This window comes from Triticum aestivum, chromosome 4A, assembly GCF_018294505.1.
Source record: "Triticum aestivum cultivar Chinese Spring chromosome 4A, IWGSC CS RefSeq v2.1, whole genome shotgun sequence".
NCBI lineage: Eukaryota > Viridiplantae > Streptophyta > Magnoliopsida > Poales > Poaceae > Triticum > Triticum aestivum.
The window spans coordinates 590,534,423-590,551,111 of NC_057803.1; the positions used below are offsets into that span (position 1 = coordinate 590,534,423).

The following is a 16,689-nucleotide window of genomic DNA, read 5'->3' on the forward strand; positions in this document are numbered from 1 at the left end:
ACTACATGGTGAAAACTGAATGGCCAAGAATGTAATGTACCAAAATGAATGGAATATGCTAGCTGCTGGCCCATGCTTATCATTTGCTTTGCTATATGCAGTAGAGGTAGAATCGTCTCATCCACGAGGCAAGGTGGCGCGTAGACAAGTCAATAGCAACCCCCTCCCTCTTTTACTATGGGGGGTTTCCCGGAGCTCTACACAGTGCCACCACACCGCAGCCACTGGCCAGCTTTCTCCACCACGGCCCTTCAGTTGTACTCCAACTATGTACCATCTCAATATGACCTCATTTAAGAAAATAGATTGATCCAGCTTATAAAAGGAAAAAAAGGAACGAGAATCTGATCAACCCATTTTATCAGAGAAACCATGACAAAAAAGGGTACATATAGCAAACGGAAAAGAAAAAGAGCGAGGTGAGTGCCCATGAAAAGCCATAGGCTAGCCAGCATACACAACAATCATCGTCGCAAGGGTCGCAAGTATATGCAAGCTTCATCCAAGGGCAGGGGCGAAGCTTCATTCGGGCAGACCTGGTCCATGGCCCGCCGAGAATTTTGGCTAACTTCTTAATACCTATGCTTTGTACACAACTAACATGCCCACACGTCAAAAACCAACCAGATACATGCTCCTAGCAATGACCGAACCTAATGACTGACTAATGATGCTCGTGCAGGCCAAAGATCTTATAGAAAAAGCAACAGTGAAAAACTCAGAAACTAAGGAACTAGGGTAGTTACAGACTTGATATTTGTGCTTTCTTTGAGCTGGCCCGCCCAACCTTTTCTTCAAGGGTATCACAACACCAAGACCTTGTAGGCTGCCAGAGACACACACGCACGTTCTGGATGCCCATGGTATGATACGGAAGGAAACACAATCAACAAGTGTCATTGACATGACCGCAAGCTCCGCCAAAGGGCATGCTACTATAGCAAGGCAAGTCGTGAGACCATCCATGAACAGACCTTGACTTGAGGCTCCGTTATAGGGACAACCAAAACAAATTGCAAGGTGGGGTGGGCATCATATGCCATCAAAGAGCAAAGACACCGCGTGAGACCGCACGGAGAACACTAAGATCACCCCAACACATCAATCGCCATGGGAGGATTTTGAGTAGGCAAAACAACAAAGAGGCAATGTTGATGTCAACATGGGACGGACAGGGGAAACAGGTAGATTGGAGCATGGCGCCACCACTGCGGTACCAACGGGCCCTCCCCTCCCCCCTGGCGGTCGCTGAGACCCACCACAACACCTTGATCGAGGACTTGCAAGGACTACAGGAATTGTGGGAAGGTTGAATGACGGCCACATGCGCCATCATCGTTGGCGATGGCACGGGGAAGTTCTGTTCGCCAGCCAGGTTGATGGAGCCAACGTGTGATGGAAGGGGGGGGGGGGGGGCAGCCATGTCGATGGAGCCATGGAGGGGAGTAGAGGCGCACTGCAGTGCAAGGGGTGCCAGGTGGCGAGCTTGGCAGCGCCACATTTGTCGCTGGCCACACGGCGAAGAACCCGTCAGCGCGAAGTGAAAGGGCGGTCGAAGAGGCATATGCAGTGGCACCTCAATATGTGCGGACGGTGTTTAGGGTAGGTGTTGAAGCGGGGTAGGTCGATGGCTGGCGGCTAGGGTTCCTCTCGAGCCGCCCGAAGGAGACTATATATGCGGAGTTAGGTTCCAAGCTTTTTAGTCAAAAGAGGCCTTTATATAAATTTTTAAATCATCCAAAAAATCCTTTACAAAGGATCCTTTGAACTGAATCAAACAGGCCTAGAGTCCATTTGCGGGTGACAATTTGTGTCATTGAATGTTTTCCCTCGGGTTCCCACCACCACCCCCTTCTTCTACCCTCCCAAGGCAGCAGTAACTCGGTCTTGAATACCGCAGATGAGATCCACGCTGACCGGTACGCGTCCCTCTCTCACCCTCCGCCTCTTCCTTTAATTTAGTCTTTAGAACCACCCTCACCCACACTCACGCTCGCACCCACACCACCGGCCGACCAGCCGCGTCTGTCAACCGAAAGCAGCACAGCTCCCCACGGTCGGTCTACATCTACTCCCCACCGCCTGCTTCTCCTCCGAAACCACGCGCGTACGTACGTACCAGCTGTGCCGATCGAACAATGCACCGCCAGATGGCCGTCGCGGCGTGGGCGCTGCTGCTGCTGCTGTCGGAGGCGGCGTCGCGGTGCGCGGGGCAGGCGCTGGTGCCGGGCGTGATGATCTTCGGGGACTCGGTGGTGGACGCCGGCAACAACAACCGGCTGGCCACGCTGGTGCGCGCCGACTTCCCGCCCTACGGCCGCGACTTCCCGGCCACCCACGCGCCCACCGGCCGCTTCTGCAACGGCAAGCTCGCCACCGACTACACCGGTATGCATTCACCTCCGTCCTCTCAGTTTTCTTGTCACCTTCTTCGATGGTTCAATGGATGAGATAATGACGAAATTAATGGCGTGCGTACGTGTGGATCGTGGTGAGCTGTTTGGCAGTGGAGAGCCTGGGGCTGAGCTCGTACCCGCCGGCGTACCTCAGCGAGGAGGCGCAGAGCGACAACAGGACCCTCCTCCACGGCGCCAACTTCGCCTCCGGCGCCGCCGGCTACCTCGACGCCACCGCCGCGCTCTACGTACGCCACCAACTCATCTCATAAAATTTCTGAGCTAGTGTGTGTGTGTGTAAAATAAATGAATTCACGGACGGCCGGGCGCATGAATGGACGATGCAGGGCGCCATCTCGCTGGGGCGGCAGCTGGATTACTTCAAGGAGTACCAGTCCAAGGTGGCGGCGGTGGCCGGCGAGAAGCGCGCGGCGGCGCTCACGTCCGGGTCCATCTACGTGGTGAGCGCCGGGACGAGCGACTACGTGCAGAACTACTACGTGAACGCCATGCTGGCCGCCGCCTACACCCCCGACCAGTTCGCCGACGCGCTCATGCAGCCCTTCACCGCCTTCGTCGAGGTAACTAGTGATTAATTACCATCTACCAACAACCCAAAAAACAGTGATGTTCATGAATCTTGCTCTTGGTAGATGAACTGAAAATGCATGCATGGTCAGTTTAACCATCTCAGTTGCTGGCACCAAGTTGTTGCACTGTTCAAGATAAAATGAAGTTAGTATTTCCTAGCTAGCTAGTTAATTAGGGGGGTAAACTGATTCTGGATTTCAGAACATTTTGCAAAGCAATATATATAGGCTGTCCTTTTAACACCGGTGCTCTCCTAAAATTGAGTTGATATATATATATATATATATATATATATATATATATATATATATATATATCCTTGCATTGCACTAGACTGTACAGTGAGATCGAGTTATGGTGAAACTTGAATCTGGAGCAGACAGGCAATTGAATAACCTGCAGCAGAGTGTGTGAATGGATTGAAGGTCACAGTGCCTAATGGGGCTATGGATGGATAGGACCGCATGCAGGGAGGGATTCAATGGCCTCAGTAACTCCGCTGCTCAACCAACATGGGGTGGTGGTTTCTGACGAGCAGTGTGAAACACTAGCCCTACCTCATGGGCACGGAACAGACATATTTCACCGGTCACAAAGTTAGGCGGCCTCAACCAGTAACCACCACGTACAGGCGGTAATTTCTCCGTTGCCCCTATCCTGATCATACCCTGGTCTGGTGCACCCATGTGCGGTGCGAAAGCACAGCGCTAGAATCAATTCTCGTTGCTCGTAAATGCATCTGCGCCATGCATGGACACATATGTCCATGGATTCACACCCATGCCAAGGCAAAACCTGCAACATTTCCCTGCGTCTGCATGCCTCCTCTCCATTTACTACCACGCACATGACCCTGCCATCCATGGCGACCGTCCTCGCACGCATCCACGGTCAATGCCCGCCATTACTAGCTACGGACTAGTTTTCAACAGCTTACCGTGTCACATGCATGGCGAACCGGCCTTGTTCCTGCCTGCATGAAGACGCTGCTGACACGGTTGGTTGCTGGCTGCAAGATCATAACTCTAGTAACGAGGCACACTCGCCAGTGCATGCATGCAGTAAATGATCCATGGAACTACTACTCCCTCTCTCTCAGTTTATAGGGCATACGCGTACCCCTAGGTCGTCAATTTGACCAACCTAATATAAATCATATATTACAAAAAATATACCAATATAAACTTCAGATGTTCTATTTTCAAACGGTATAATTTTGGTGTTATATAGTTTATATTAGAGAGATAAAATTGGCAACCTAGGTATACGCGCAGGACTTGTAAACTGAAACGGAGGGAGTAGATAGAACCGCGTACACCTGGGGTAGAAAGAAACAGACAGGCAAGAGCTGGATCACTTCGTACGATACTACGTAGTACTGTACTGGTTCAAGATTTCGTTGATTAAACGGCTGGATGCATGCAGAGGCTGTATGGGCTGGGAGCGCGGCGGATCGGGGTGACGTCGCTGCCGCCCATGGGGTGCCTACCGGCGTCGGTCACCCTCTTCGGCGGTGGCGGCGGGGGCGGCTGCGTGGAGCGGCTCAACAACGACTCCCTCACCTTCAACACCAAGCTGCAGGCGGCGTCGGACGCGGCCAAGAAGCGGCACTCGGACCTCAAGCTCGTCGTCTTCGACATCTACAACCCGCTCCTCAACCTCGTCGCCGACCCCATGAGCGCCGGTACGTACGCTGCTCCTCAAACTCAATTTTCCATCGCTATATATATATATCTACACGGATGTAAATGGATGGTGAACTGCAGGGTTCTTCGAGTCTCGGCGTGCGTGCTGCGGGACGGGGACGATCGAGACGTCGGTGCTGTGCCACCAGGGGGCGCCGGGGACGTGCGCCAACGCCACGGGGTACGTCTTCTGGGACGGCTTCCACCCCACCGACGCCGCCAACAAGGTGCTCGCCGACGCGCTGCTGCTCCAGGGACTCCAGCTCATCTCCTAGCCGCTCAGTCCTCACCCTCGTGTCATGACTGACCGTCTTGTGCATGTAGTATCTGTTTACCTACTAGCTTTTCTTGCTTGTGATCTCTACCACTAGATCATCTCTCCTGCTGTTTCGTTTTCCTATGTATTGTTTGTACTAGGCACTGCTATATGTCCTTGCTTTGTGTGATGTGAATGTGGTCCGTAATGTAATATAGCGGCACTGAAACTAGGCTTTTGCTAATTTTATTTAGTTAACATCCGCATGGCATTATTATATCAATAAAAATGTCGAAATAAAGGATGAAGAAACAAAAGATTTCCAAAGATGAGTCAATTAATATGGATCGGAGGGAGTAACAATTTCAAAAAACAAGTCCTTCAATAGAAAGTCTCCAACAATTTGCACACCCTCTTGCGCTGTGCTTATTTTATATACAATCTGTAGTAAAAAATCAGCCACAAAAGTAGGCAAAAACCAGGTCGAACAAATACAAAAATAGGCAGGGGTCAATGGGCTAACAATCCACCCGAAACAAAATCAGTGATCAAGCACGATACATTTACGGCAAGATATTCAGGTTTCTGATACAATTTCGCTGCGCCTCTCTCCATCTATTCACAGCAGCAGAGCTTGCATGGCAAACGTACCTCCACCGCCTACGACAGTTCAAACCCGGTGTTCGAGCTGATCGCGTACAGCAGCTTGCTCCTCAGCGTGCTCGACCGCTTGTACGTTGGAAGCTGACACACATATCCAAAGAAACAAATAAAAGTTAATTATATTGACGTCAAGCACCAATGCTTGACATGGAGACAAGTTTTTTTCGACAAACGGTGGATTTTATTTACTCAAAATGAAACTTTGTGTGATGTGAATGTGATCCGTGATGTAATATAGCGGCACCCAACGATGCTTTTGCTAATTTTAGTGACCCGTGTGGCATGATGATGAATAAAATGGTTGAAATAACCCGTCAAGCTCAATCGAAAAAAAGAGAGGAAAAGTCCTTCAATCGAAAGTCTACAACAATTTGCACGCCGTCTTGCGCTGTGCTTATTTTATATACAATCTGTAGTTAAAAATCAGCCATAAAAGTAGACAAAAAAAGGGGTCGAACAAACACAAAAATAGGCAGGGGTCAACGTGCTCATGACAATCCATTCCACCCAAAACAAATCAGTAATCAACCACAATACATTTACGGCAAGATATACAGGTTTCTGATACAATTTCGCTGCCCCTCTCTCCATCTACTCACAGCAGCACAACATGCATGGCGAACGTACCTCGACCTACGACAGTTCAAACCCGGTGTTCGAGCTGATCGCGTACAGCAGCTTGCTCCTCAGCGTGCTCGACCGCTTGTACGTCGGAAGCTGCAGCAATTTTCCAAAGAAACAAAGGAGAATTACATGCCGTGGTGGTCAATAATGCTCAATGTGGAGCTGTTACGACAAGTTAGGATGCCGAACAATCTCGACTTCGGCATATTATATGAAAGCAGCAGGGCGCAGAGACGACACGGATGCCGTACGGCGGGTTGTACCTTGAGCGTATTGTAGCATGTCGAAGCAGATGGGAGGCGATCCACGTCTTGCCCTCCGATTGAAGCCCAAAGGGTCACATCGCATGGAACCTAGGTAAACAACAAGAAGGACACATGGAACTTTTGAATATACCAACCAAGCTGCTGGAAGGGAGAAACAAAAGGCTTTCTCGGCCTGCTTGATCGAACCTTGTGAATTGTGAAACCAGGCTGCAAGTACTTGAATCCGAGCAACGGGGCTCGCGAGCAGCTCGTCACGAACTTTAGGAGCAGGCAGCGTTCTGTCGGCTTAAACCCTTTGATAACCTGCATGTTCCAGTGCTTGACACGCTGTTACGGCTGTTTCGATTCAGCATGGTATAAGATATTATATTTGCATTGCAGTTGCTCAGCAAAACAGATATTTGGCTATACCAGATGGATGCGTGCATTGCATGCCAATGGGGGCAGCAAAGCATGCCCATCATATTCCACGCAGATACCATTTTTAGCACAAAACAGAAAAGAGTCCACGAGCTCCACAAGCTAATAGCATGGACATGTAGTATGATAGCAATAACATAGGGTACCACCAAGCTATACATGAGAGAAAATTTTCCTGTAAATGCCTGTCTACCTTCTCTTATACTCCCACCGTAAACTAGTGATCTAAACGCTCTTATATTAGTTTACTGAGGGAGTATTTTATATTTGCCAGTTTGATAAGGGGTTGGGGATTAGTGTCATGTGGTCAGTAACTTCCTTCTTAACCAACTCATATTGGCAAGCTATTTACATGGGCACCACCCTCTGGCCAAAATGAGACAACTTCACATACCTCCCAAAAGAGTTTAACAGTTCGACTTGACTCGGTATAACCACCGGTGTACTTGGTGTTGTTCCGCAGATCATCAACATCAAAATCCTGAGATCCACCTGAAAGTAACTGTTGTATGTGGCAATCATACATTAGCACTGTAAACATGGGCGTAAAAATGCAAACTACTAAACTGCAATTGCTATGGCAGATACCGGAAATAGAAGCTTGAAAATAGATTTTAAGAACCGAGTATTTGTGCAAATGCAATTAAGAGCTCTACAAAAAAGGAAGTAGACTTATAGCTGTTTTTCCTTGTCAAGTTCACATCTGATCATATTTTTGTGCAAAAGGTTGGCAATTACACATACTCTATCCGTTTTTATACTATAAATATTCAAGACTTTTTGAAGTGCATAAGTGTACTATCTTAGCAAGGGGTGTATATATATTTAAATTTTCTCTACATGCCAACCACATAATACTTTTGGGGCTTATCATTACCACTACATTAGTTTGGGCCTTGGCCCAAAATTAGTATTTTCAGATTCAACTTAAAGTACTATTTTGATTTTTACTATTTAAATAAATAATTTTGATTTATACAATTATAACATAATATAGCAAACTCAATAACTTTGATCTTAAATGTTGGTGTTTGCATCCAAGTTTATAATCTCAGAATTTTATATTTATTATTCCAGTTTAAGGAATTTTAAATCCGCTTCGAGGATCATCCATAAAGGGCAATTCAGATTCAGTAGTATCAACAAAGAATGAGAGGATTACCTGGTTAAATTCATTTGCATTAAACAAGCTCAGCCAAGATGGTGAGATGAGATCACTGAGTCCTCTGTAAAATGCATTTGAAAACGGAAGTATCTGCAGGGTTTATGATTTTATCAGAAGATTGCTTACCGATACAGAATAAAAGCTTTTAAATTATTACAAATAGGAGCGAAGTAACAAACCTGGCGGTTAAGCTTGTAGTCTGCCATCGCATGAACATAGTGCAATTTATTTTCATTTGTGACAGAGATATTTTTGCCACTCGGTCTCAGTTCATGCACGATTCTTTTCCCGCCTAACTCTTCAGTCAGAGTAAAATCCAAACAAAGTTCTTCGACGTCCCCGTCATAGTGCTGTTTGATGGAAAACCAAGTATAGAGTTGTTGTCAAAATGTGTCCATCAGATTTTACTCAGAAAGATACCTCACTAAATGCCATATTTAGTCTATCTATAGGGAGATCTACCATTGTCGTACAAGTCAATGCAGAATTATTAATCCAAAAAACCACAACAAATTTTGCTGAGGCTTAATAGACGAGGAAACATTTGCCAAAGTTATATGATGAATCATTGAATTGTAATAAATGCATGGTATTGACTAGGGTTCAGAAAACGGACGAAAAATGTCAATAATATTTGGTGCTCCCTGAGAATCCCAGACCACTCCGATTCAAAAATCAAAATTTAACTTTGTCCAGTTTGACCGGTTTGCAAATTTGAATTCAAAATTATGTTTGCGGTTCTCGAGCTATCGCCACACTTGTTGAGAACCAGGATCGACCATGGAGCGGTTTCTATTCCTAAGATAGCTTTCAAATCCCTGGTATTGACTGCTAGAGGTTCCAGTATCTACCTATCTTGAACATACTAAATGGTTAGACATTTCAAGATTGGAACAGCATGCTAAGAATTTCTTTTTGAAATACCCATAAAGCTCACAACATTTAACTTGATCAGCGTTTTAAAGGAACCATAATAAAATACTAGAATACCTTGAGTTGCATTAGACTTCTATAAAGTTCAGAATCAAGTGTTGATAATTCATCCAAAAAACTATAGCGCCCTAGAAGTTTTTGCACAAATACTTGTGAAAAACAGTAGTCCAAGAGGATCCCCTCATAGAGTGCTTTGCCGACAACTCGACCAAGAAATTCAATCATATCAATGCCATTGTCCAAAAGCTTAGCAGAACTGCTTGGAATTATGCTACTATCAGATGTTGATGTTTGTGTAAACAGTCCATATCTGTTCAAAGAAGAAGAAAAAAGATAGTATCAGAGCTTCTGCATTGGAGAAACAAATATTAAAGGGCTTGTAATTTCCCAGAAGACCTACTCTGGACTGAAGGCAGCCTTGGACAGATCAGTTAAGAACTCCTTTGATAGACCACCATAGTCCAAACCAGCTTCAGGGAGGCCACATTCACTGACAAACGACACATGAATGCAAGATTTCAGCTTAGATCTAAGACAATTCAACTGCCTATATCCATCTTCAACGATATGACCTCGACGAATGACTATCTCGATGGATCCTGGACCTGGCCCAGAGACTTCACCGTTAGCTCTTCTTGATGCTTTGTCTAACTCAATAAATTCTCTAAACATCTGCACTCTGAGTAAAATACATCAAATGATGTTAAGAATAATTAGTATCGGATAAAATTGCTACAATATTTAAAAATATGCCCTGCATGTAAAAATAAATTTGATGTAGCCACTCATCGAGCAATCCCATAAAATACACTAAGATATACTCCCTCTGTAGACTAATATAAGACCTTTTAGATCACTGAAGTAGTGATCTAAAAGGTCTTATATTGGTTTACATAAGTACTTTGTTTTTAGGTTCAGCCATGTGCAGCATTGCATTCATTTATGTACTGCAATACAAGCATAATAGGGCCAATGAATAAACCTAGACAGTTAAATACCTCTCCTCAAACGGATATACATGTGGTACTGTGGTAAGTACAGAGCTGCGGGTAGGAATTCCTGAAGTAGTTCCGACTAAACTAGCAAAGGCTGCCTCATGGGCTCTGGCAGCAGCTGCAATTGGAATTCTGCCAGTTCTGGCGGGTGACAACCACAGGGAACTGGGACAGAACCTGTGTCTGCTGTCCCTTTCATAGAGTAGATTAAGACATCTCACAGTCACGTCAATAAGAGGCTTGTTGCCGCTTCCACTATTCTGAAGGAAAGAGTTGTACACAAACGTATTGAGTGCTGATGCAATCTTCCGTTGTTGCTCTAGAGTGAAAGGAATCTGTGGAAACAGAGAAGGGAAAGCACATCATCAATACATTGGTGGAGAGAAATAGACAGAAAGATGGTGTGTGGATGAGGCAATATTACCTGTTTCTCATAAAACTCAATATCATCTAGCACAAGTAATAGATGTCCATATATTGCACAGAACAGATGCAACATGTGATTTACATCCTTCCCGATACCTTCAGATCCTTGCCTCATAGTCTCAATATCCCATAAAATTAATGCATCGTCATTAGAATTCTCAGAAGTCAAACTGTCACTCAAATTGGTGTCATCTGCATCATTTGATTTTCCTGTAATCTTATGGAGCACATTTGCCCACTTTTTTGGTGTGTCCTTGGCATTCCGTCTTTGCTTTGTGGAGGATATTTGCTCACCTGAACTACTTCCAGCCAATTGTTTTTCATGCTCAGGTTCCTGTGATTTGTGGCCAGTTTGCCCAAAAATTGATATTTCTAACGTTCCCCACAAATCAACAAGAAATCCCGGGGTGAATGAGAGCATGTTGAGAATAGGCAATGGACCAACAGATGGGTTCAGGGAAGAGAAAATTCTGAGCATGTAATAGTAAAAGCATATAATATCCGTTAACTTTAGGCTCCGACATTTGACCTGCCTTTGATCTAGGTCATGGTTGGTTTCCCTCTCGCGCGGAACATCCTCCTTTGCCAATATCAATAGCTTTCTAAGGTGCCACTGCTGGTAAATTGGCTTTAGAAGGTCCATAAACAATGTTCTCGTGCGGCAGCTATCATTGGTGTCAGCTTCTTCGGTAATTGATGTATTATTGGTGGCCCTATCATCAATGCAATGAAGCATTCCCTTGCTTTCTTCAAAACATTTCAGTAAGTTTTGGGAAATACAGTTAATAGCATCAACATATAGGCAACAATCTAGCCCTTGAATGAAGCAACCCAAATTGGATAAATCATCATGCTCTGTGGCTAGAGTTATAAGATTTCCAAGAGCCCAACCACAGTAGGGAATGGTACTGTTATCAACACTAGAAACCTCTGACTGCTCCAGTTTACTTATTTCTTCAAATATTTTATCCTTCGAGGTCTGCTACCACCTGCCATGGCTTGATCAGTTCGACATTTAAATACCAATATTTAAAAAAATCACACCAAATAAATTATAAACTTTTTGGTATCCCTAGAAGGATGAACGTGTCAGGACACTACAATTCTGCACTTACAATGGAATCAACTTTTTTAATCAAGATGCCACAGTGATGAGTTGTCACTATATAGAAATACTAGGCCTAAGAACTTGTAGATGGGTAGAACATGGTAATGGAATAATATCTTTCACAAATTTGCAACTGGTTAACTTAACATTAACCGCTGGAATGATAAATTAAAATTTAATAGCTAGTGTCATAAAGAATTATACAGCAGTACATAGACCACCAACAGAGTATATATAACTAAAAAGTAAGAATAAAACAATTACCACTTCAAAGATATTAGCGGATCAACTATAACATACAGGTTTCAAGCTGCAACAATTGAGGAATACTACACGGATAGAGCAACTCATTATCATGTCAGAAACACAGGAATTTATTAGTTCAATGTCTGACTCCTTGGAGAGCAAAAGCTTCTATGCAAAATTAATGCAATAGCATACCAAATGCCTATGTCCATATCAAAATTTGAAGACCCTTACCAGTAAAATGCTGAGAGACGGTTGCAGTACAGATATGTGTTTTAGAGCAGGTAAAAGAAGAGGCGGCAGACGTTTGCAAATATACGGAATTGTGAGTATAAGTGTGAAGTATTCCTTTGCAGCACCAGTTAGATCAACACCCATGTCTGCTCTTGTAGAGTTGAAAGGGCGCAATGCAAGAGTGACTGCACTAGCAGTAACCAGGAGCTGCTCATCTGGTGCAATCGCAGAATCTATCTTCCCTGGTGTAATATGGGGACCAAAACATTTTATATATCTCCTCACACACCTATATGTACCACTCTGTCTTGTGCCAATAAATTCAATCAAAGTCTCCACAGAGGCATCAGCAGCTCTAGTATTCTCACTTGTTAAGTTTTTCCATGTTTTGCAATCAGTTAATGAGATGGCCAACCGCATAGTAAGAGTACTAATTTCAACCATGTTTACATCCTTACAACAACAATGATCACACCTGGCAAGGATGCAAGAGCACAGCGAAATCAGCTTCTTTGCCTGATAAAGCCAAATAGACCTCTCTTCTGGAAAACCCACAACAAAGGAACAGAAGTTTTTGCTTTGATCTACATAGAAAAGATACATGTCAGTTGAAAAGGAAAGTGCATCTTTTAAAGGTGTGTGCCAAATTTGTGTGTGTTTTGCAGCAAGCCTGAATCTAGTCAAGTTCAATTTTTTTATGCTCAGCCTAATTTACCATATTGCACTTTGACATGATGCTGATATCATCACATTCTGCACTAAACATGTAATAATTTTGCTTTATCTTCAAATATGCATGCTGGCGAGCTTCTATCAGTAATCAGCCAAGCGCCAACGGCCAGCAGACCAGCTGTCAGTTGAGAAACATTGGCCTCCACTCGACAACTAGTTTCCCACTGACCATACCAGAGGAATTCGAGTTGGATACAGTCAATCTTCTTGAAAATCGACGGATTTAGTACCATGGCTAGGAGGATATGCACTGGCATGGTACTAGGAATGTGTCGGGCCAGCACAAGCTTTACCCCTTTTAGACATCCTGCCCGCCAGGTAGTGAACTTCCCTGCGATCCGATCAACCAGCGCTTGGAGAATGGATGATGGAATTTGCCGAACTGACAGCGGCAGCCCTAGATATGGGATGGGGAAATTGGTTATGGGGCAGGACAGGCCGTCACCGATGGCTTCATCGCCGCAGGCTGGCATTGGGTCGGTGCAGTGGAGCACATCGAGAAATAAACGAAGCAGCTCATGTATCGTGCCATGATCCTGAGCGTCTAGGTGACAGAAGATGACAATGTCATTGGCAAAGAGGGAAATGCTCAAGGCAATATGATGGTTGGTGAGGCACTGCAGGAACCCGTCTTTGACTACCCGCTGAATCAAAGTGTTCAGGACGTCAATGAAAATCACGAAGAGCATCAGCAACAAAGGGTCGCCTTGGCGGAGTACCAAATAACAATCATGAAATTTTGAATATGAATACAATGGCATCAATTTTGTGAAACATAGCCCACATGTTATTAATTAAATTATTGGTCAAAGCATGAATTTGGGTAGGTCAAAATACGCCTCGCATATAGAAACATAGGGAGTAGTTTATTTCTCTTAAGTTTAAAATTAATTTATTGTACACTAGGACATCCCCATACAGGGATCGAAAATTCTATATATTATATTTATATTATCCTCAAAATTAGAAAAGGAAAAGACTCAAAGAGGAATATGTCCCTAAAATGCTCAGGCTTACCACACATACCAGAATCGCTGAAAGCAGAAGTTTGATTAGTAAAAAGGCATACCCATTGAGTTTATGCTATTCAAAATGATTTTGAAGCATCTTGAGATAGACTTCACAGTCTTGGTCTGTTGCCCCTTGTACCAGCTAGATGGTTGAGTAATGAAGAAAAGAAATGGCCTAAGCATCTTGCTCGATATCCATTGATTTGTCAGGTTGATGTCAGGCTGGTTTACTAATACTTCCCACTCTTCATGAAGTTGTTCTGTAACCTTTCTGATAAGATGGTACCTTCTCCATACTCGCTGGCAGAAGTAAAACAGTAACAGGGAAATCCATTATATAGTATACAACACAAAATCATTGAAGCAATGTAGCTCTACATGAACACTTTTACAGGGCTGTCGCATCTATTTTGACTACATTGGGAATTTTATATTATGTTTTTTCTTCATGATTGGCAGAAAAACACATGAAGAAACTTACAAATTTATAGGTGCTTCAGGATATGATTATAAGGATAAACGATAAAATAATCTACTGACAGATCACCAAAGGCATGCTTCGTTATATTTATTAAATATTCCAGTTTGTTAGGGCCTCCATATCCATCAACTTACTAGAAAATTCAGAAGGTGTTTAACATCAAATACCTTCCAGTGATGTCTGTATAGAGGGACATTAAACAAAACATCAGAAGGTGTTAACACCACAAGTACCGATTCATTTGCCCATAAAGCGAAGGTAGCAGATACATAGCGATATCGTTCAATTCTATTGCCCCACGTAGCTCTCAAGAACTTCCTCTTCCCAGTGTATACTATAAAGCTGTAGAACTCTTTAGGGCGATGCAAGAACCAAAAATCAGCGAGTCGTTACGCTTCAATAGTTTATCCAACATGGGGGTAGGTTGCGGCGTAATTGAAACTACGGTTTTAGGATTTCTGCACAGCTTCAGGAATCTGGGGTCCATTCTTACTTCAAAGTAGAAAACCCCACTGATGACTGATCTCAAGTCTTTTTGTTAGGACGCTGGTGCGCAAACCTGAATCCAACTCCTAGATTCGGCGCCAGCAACATTAAAACCTACCTGTGCCCAGGTCAAGGTTGTTTGTTACTAGTTCAATGTGCATCTAAGTTTTTTGTTAGTATTCAGGATTCACAAACCGCTAGCCAGAAGCCCAGAACCACAATTAAAACAGCATTCCAGAAATCTCCCTATGTGATTCAGGCCAGGCCAATCAAATCGGTGTCCCCAAATTCTTCAGGTCAATTGTTTGTGCCAGACAGACGAGGCGCAGCCAGATCCACCAAAGTATAGCAAAATAAATTGAGCAAACAGCCCATGGTCATGAGCAGCGATCAGAATTCGGGATTCCAGATAGATTAATTGGGCGCGGGGGTGGGCTGGTGGATGGTGGTCGGGTATAGTGGCACGCAACAGGTGTGGGCGGCTGAGGAGGGGGGGCGGGTGCGGCGACGGCGGGTACCTGGATGGTGAGGGCGGCGGCGGCGGCGCGGCGGAGGTGGCTACGGAGCTGGCGCTCCTCGGAGACCTTCTGCAGCAGCGCGTCGCGGGTGATCTCCCTGGCGCTGGACCCCCTCAGCGACACCTGCGGGCAAACTGTTTAGGTCGGGGAGGGAATGGGCGGAGGAGGGCGAGAGGGGAGGGGGTGGGTACCTGGCGGTGGCCGGAGGGCGGGACCGACATCGCCGGCGGCGAGGAGGTGGAGGGAGGCTGCTTCTGCATCCCGTGGCGCGTGAGCCGAGAGAGAGAGACAGATGGACGCGTCCGCCCGCGAGTGGGCTGTCTGTCTGAGAAGGAAATTGCATAGTCTCTCTCAAAAAAATTGAATAATAATTTTCCTTTAAATAACGTCAGATTTTTAGGCACGGCAAATCACTTATTATGAAAAATTATATTATCATGAGTATGGCAATTTCTTTAACAATTGTGACGAATCCTTTCCGTGTTCAATTTTTTTGCCAGCAATTGTCATGCTCGCTAAAAGAATGTCATCCTCCTGACAACATAATTTGTCATAAAAAATATTCAATTTTCCATGTCTAAAAGTCTGACATCAGTTTTTTTTACATAGTACAACACACACAGGCGCGGGCATCATCGCCATGTACGCGTGCACACAAATCTTAGACTACCCACAATGAGAGTAATATAGGTAGTAACATCACACATATCTAAATAAAATAGATGATGTGGCAAGCAATAAATGAAGAAAAAGAGGCATGTGGTAACATAGTTAGTTACTACTAGCATGAGTAACATCACACATATCAAGGCAAGATGAGTCTATGTTACTACCCATTGTGGCTAGTCTTACCCCTATGAGCACCTTTGGAAGACCGAGCCGCCATGCCTTAAGTTTGACCAAAAGAAATTGAATAATCACAACAATTTAATGCCACGTCTTGTGATTTTCCCATTTTATAATGTAGTGTGTGGATTATTTTCTAAAACCACGATTCATCAACTTTGATCAAGTTTACAAAAAAAATGTACATCTATGATATATACAAAATAAATACCATTATATACATCAGAAGATATACTTGCATATTGTATTTATGTATTTATTTGTTATTATTATTGTTGGGATATTTTTCTCAATAAGCCTTGTCAATCTCTACATGGTTTGACTTTTGAAAATGACACATAAACACTACAATTATGGAGGTGGACGGAGCAGTACTCGTTTTCATACTGATTTCTCATCATGTATCCAGATGGCATATATACATATGCAAATACAGGGAACAAATACACCTGACGACACGATTCACCGTATCGCAAAGGGCAGACAAATGATAGGCTGATGTGCTAGGGCAGTTGTTAGTCAGACAAGAGTACACACAACTGCATAAGTCTATTTTGGGAGGGGCACAAAGGAGGCAAAAAAAAAAAGGCTCGGCGAACAAGCGAACA

General features: G+C 44.3%; 2 protein-coding genes across 5 annotated transcripts; one reads left to right on the top strand and one right to left on the bottom strand.

Annotated features, from left to right (window-relative positions):
* Positions 1–1,894: 1,894 nt before the first annotated feature.
* LOC123087259 (GDSL esterase/lipase At5g03810) lies at positions 1,895–5,255 on the top strand. The gene is made up of 5 exons (XM_044509229.1): positions 1,895–2,388; positions 2,508–2,644; positions 2,744–2,977; positions 4,413–4,671; positions 4,754–5,255. Exons 1-5 carry the CDS (start codon positions 2,139–2,141, stop codon positions 4,945–4,947), a joined length of 1,074 nt encoding a protein of 357 aa, XP_044365164.1. The 5' UTR covers positions 1,895–2,138; the 3' UTR covers positions 4,948–5,255.
* Positions 5,256–5,291: 36 nt separating this feature from the next.
* Positions 5,292–15,572, bottom strand: LOC123087258 (E3 ubiquitin-protein ligase UPL7). Of its 4 annotated transcripts, none has more exons than XM_044509226.1 (15): positions 15,427–15,572; positions 15,236–15,358; positions 13,810–14,050; positions 12,009–12,592; positions 10,419–11,399; positions 9,998–10,329; positions 9,400–9,678; positions 9,057–9,309; positions 8,246–8,416; positions 8,064–8,156; positions 7,296–7,403; positions 6,668–6,784; positions 6,479–6,568; positions 6,219–6,308; positions 5,292–5,672 (listed from the first exon to the last, which is right to left on the bottom strand). In XM_044509226.1, the coding sequence occupies exons 1-14, from the start codon at positions 15,493–15,495 to the stop codon at positions 6,225–6,227; spliced, it is 3,525 nt and encodes a 1,174-aa protein (XP_044365161.1). In that variant the 5' UTR covers positions 15,496–15,572; the 3' UTR covers positions 5,292–5,672; positions 6,219–6,224. The 4 variants fall into 4 exon arrangements, with proteins under 4 accessions (XP_044365161.1, XP_044365162.1, XP_044365163.1 ...); XM_044509228.1 differs by lacking the exon at positions 5,292–5,672 and having other exon boundaries at positions 5,940–6,308; positions 9,400–9,489; positions 9,572–9,604; XM_044509227.1 differs by lacking the exon at positions 6,219–6,308.
* Between the last annotated feature and the right edge of the window lie 1,117 nt (positions 15,573–16,689).

Excerpts from the sequence above, each read along its gene's own strand:
- LOC123087259 (XM_044509229.1), top strand. The coding sequence starts at position 2,139 with ATGCACCGCCAGATGGCCGTCGCGGCGTGGGCGCTGCTGCTGCTGCTG. Across the intron at positions 2,645-2,743 it reads ACGCCACCGCCGCGCTCTAC|GGCGCCATCTCGCTGGGGCG; the intron begins GTACGCCACCAA and ends TGGACGATGCAG. Across the intron at positions 4,672-4,753 it reads CGCCGACCCCATGAGCGCCG|GGTTCTTCGAGTCTCGGCGT; the intron begins GTACGTACGCTG and ends GGTGAACTGCAG.
- LOC123087258 (XM_044509227.1), bottom strand. The coding sequence starts at position 15,495 with ATGCAGAAGCAGCCTCCCTCCACCTCCTCGCCGCCGGCGATGTCGGTC. Across the intron at positions 10,330-10,418 it reads TTGAGTTTTATGAGAAACAG|ATTCCTTTCACTCTAGAGCA; the intron begins GTAATATTGCCT and ends CTGTTTCCACAG. Across the intron at positions 5,673-6,478 it reads CATGCTACAATACGCTCAAG|CTTCCAACGTACAAGCGGTC; the intron begins GTACAACCCGCC and ends TATGTGTGTCAG.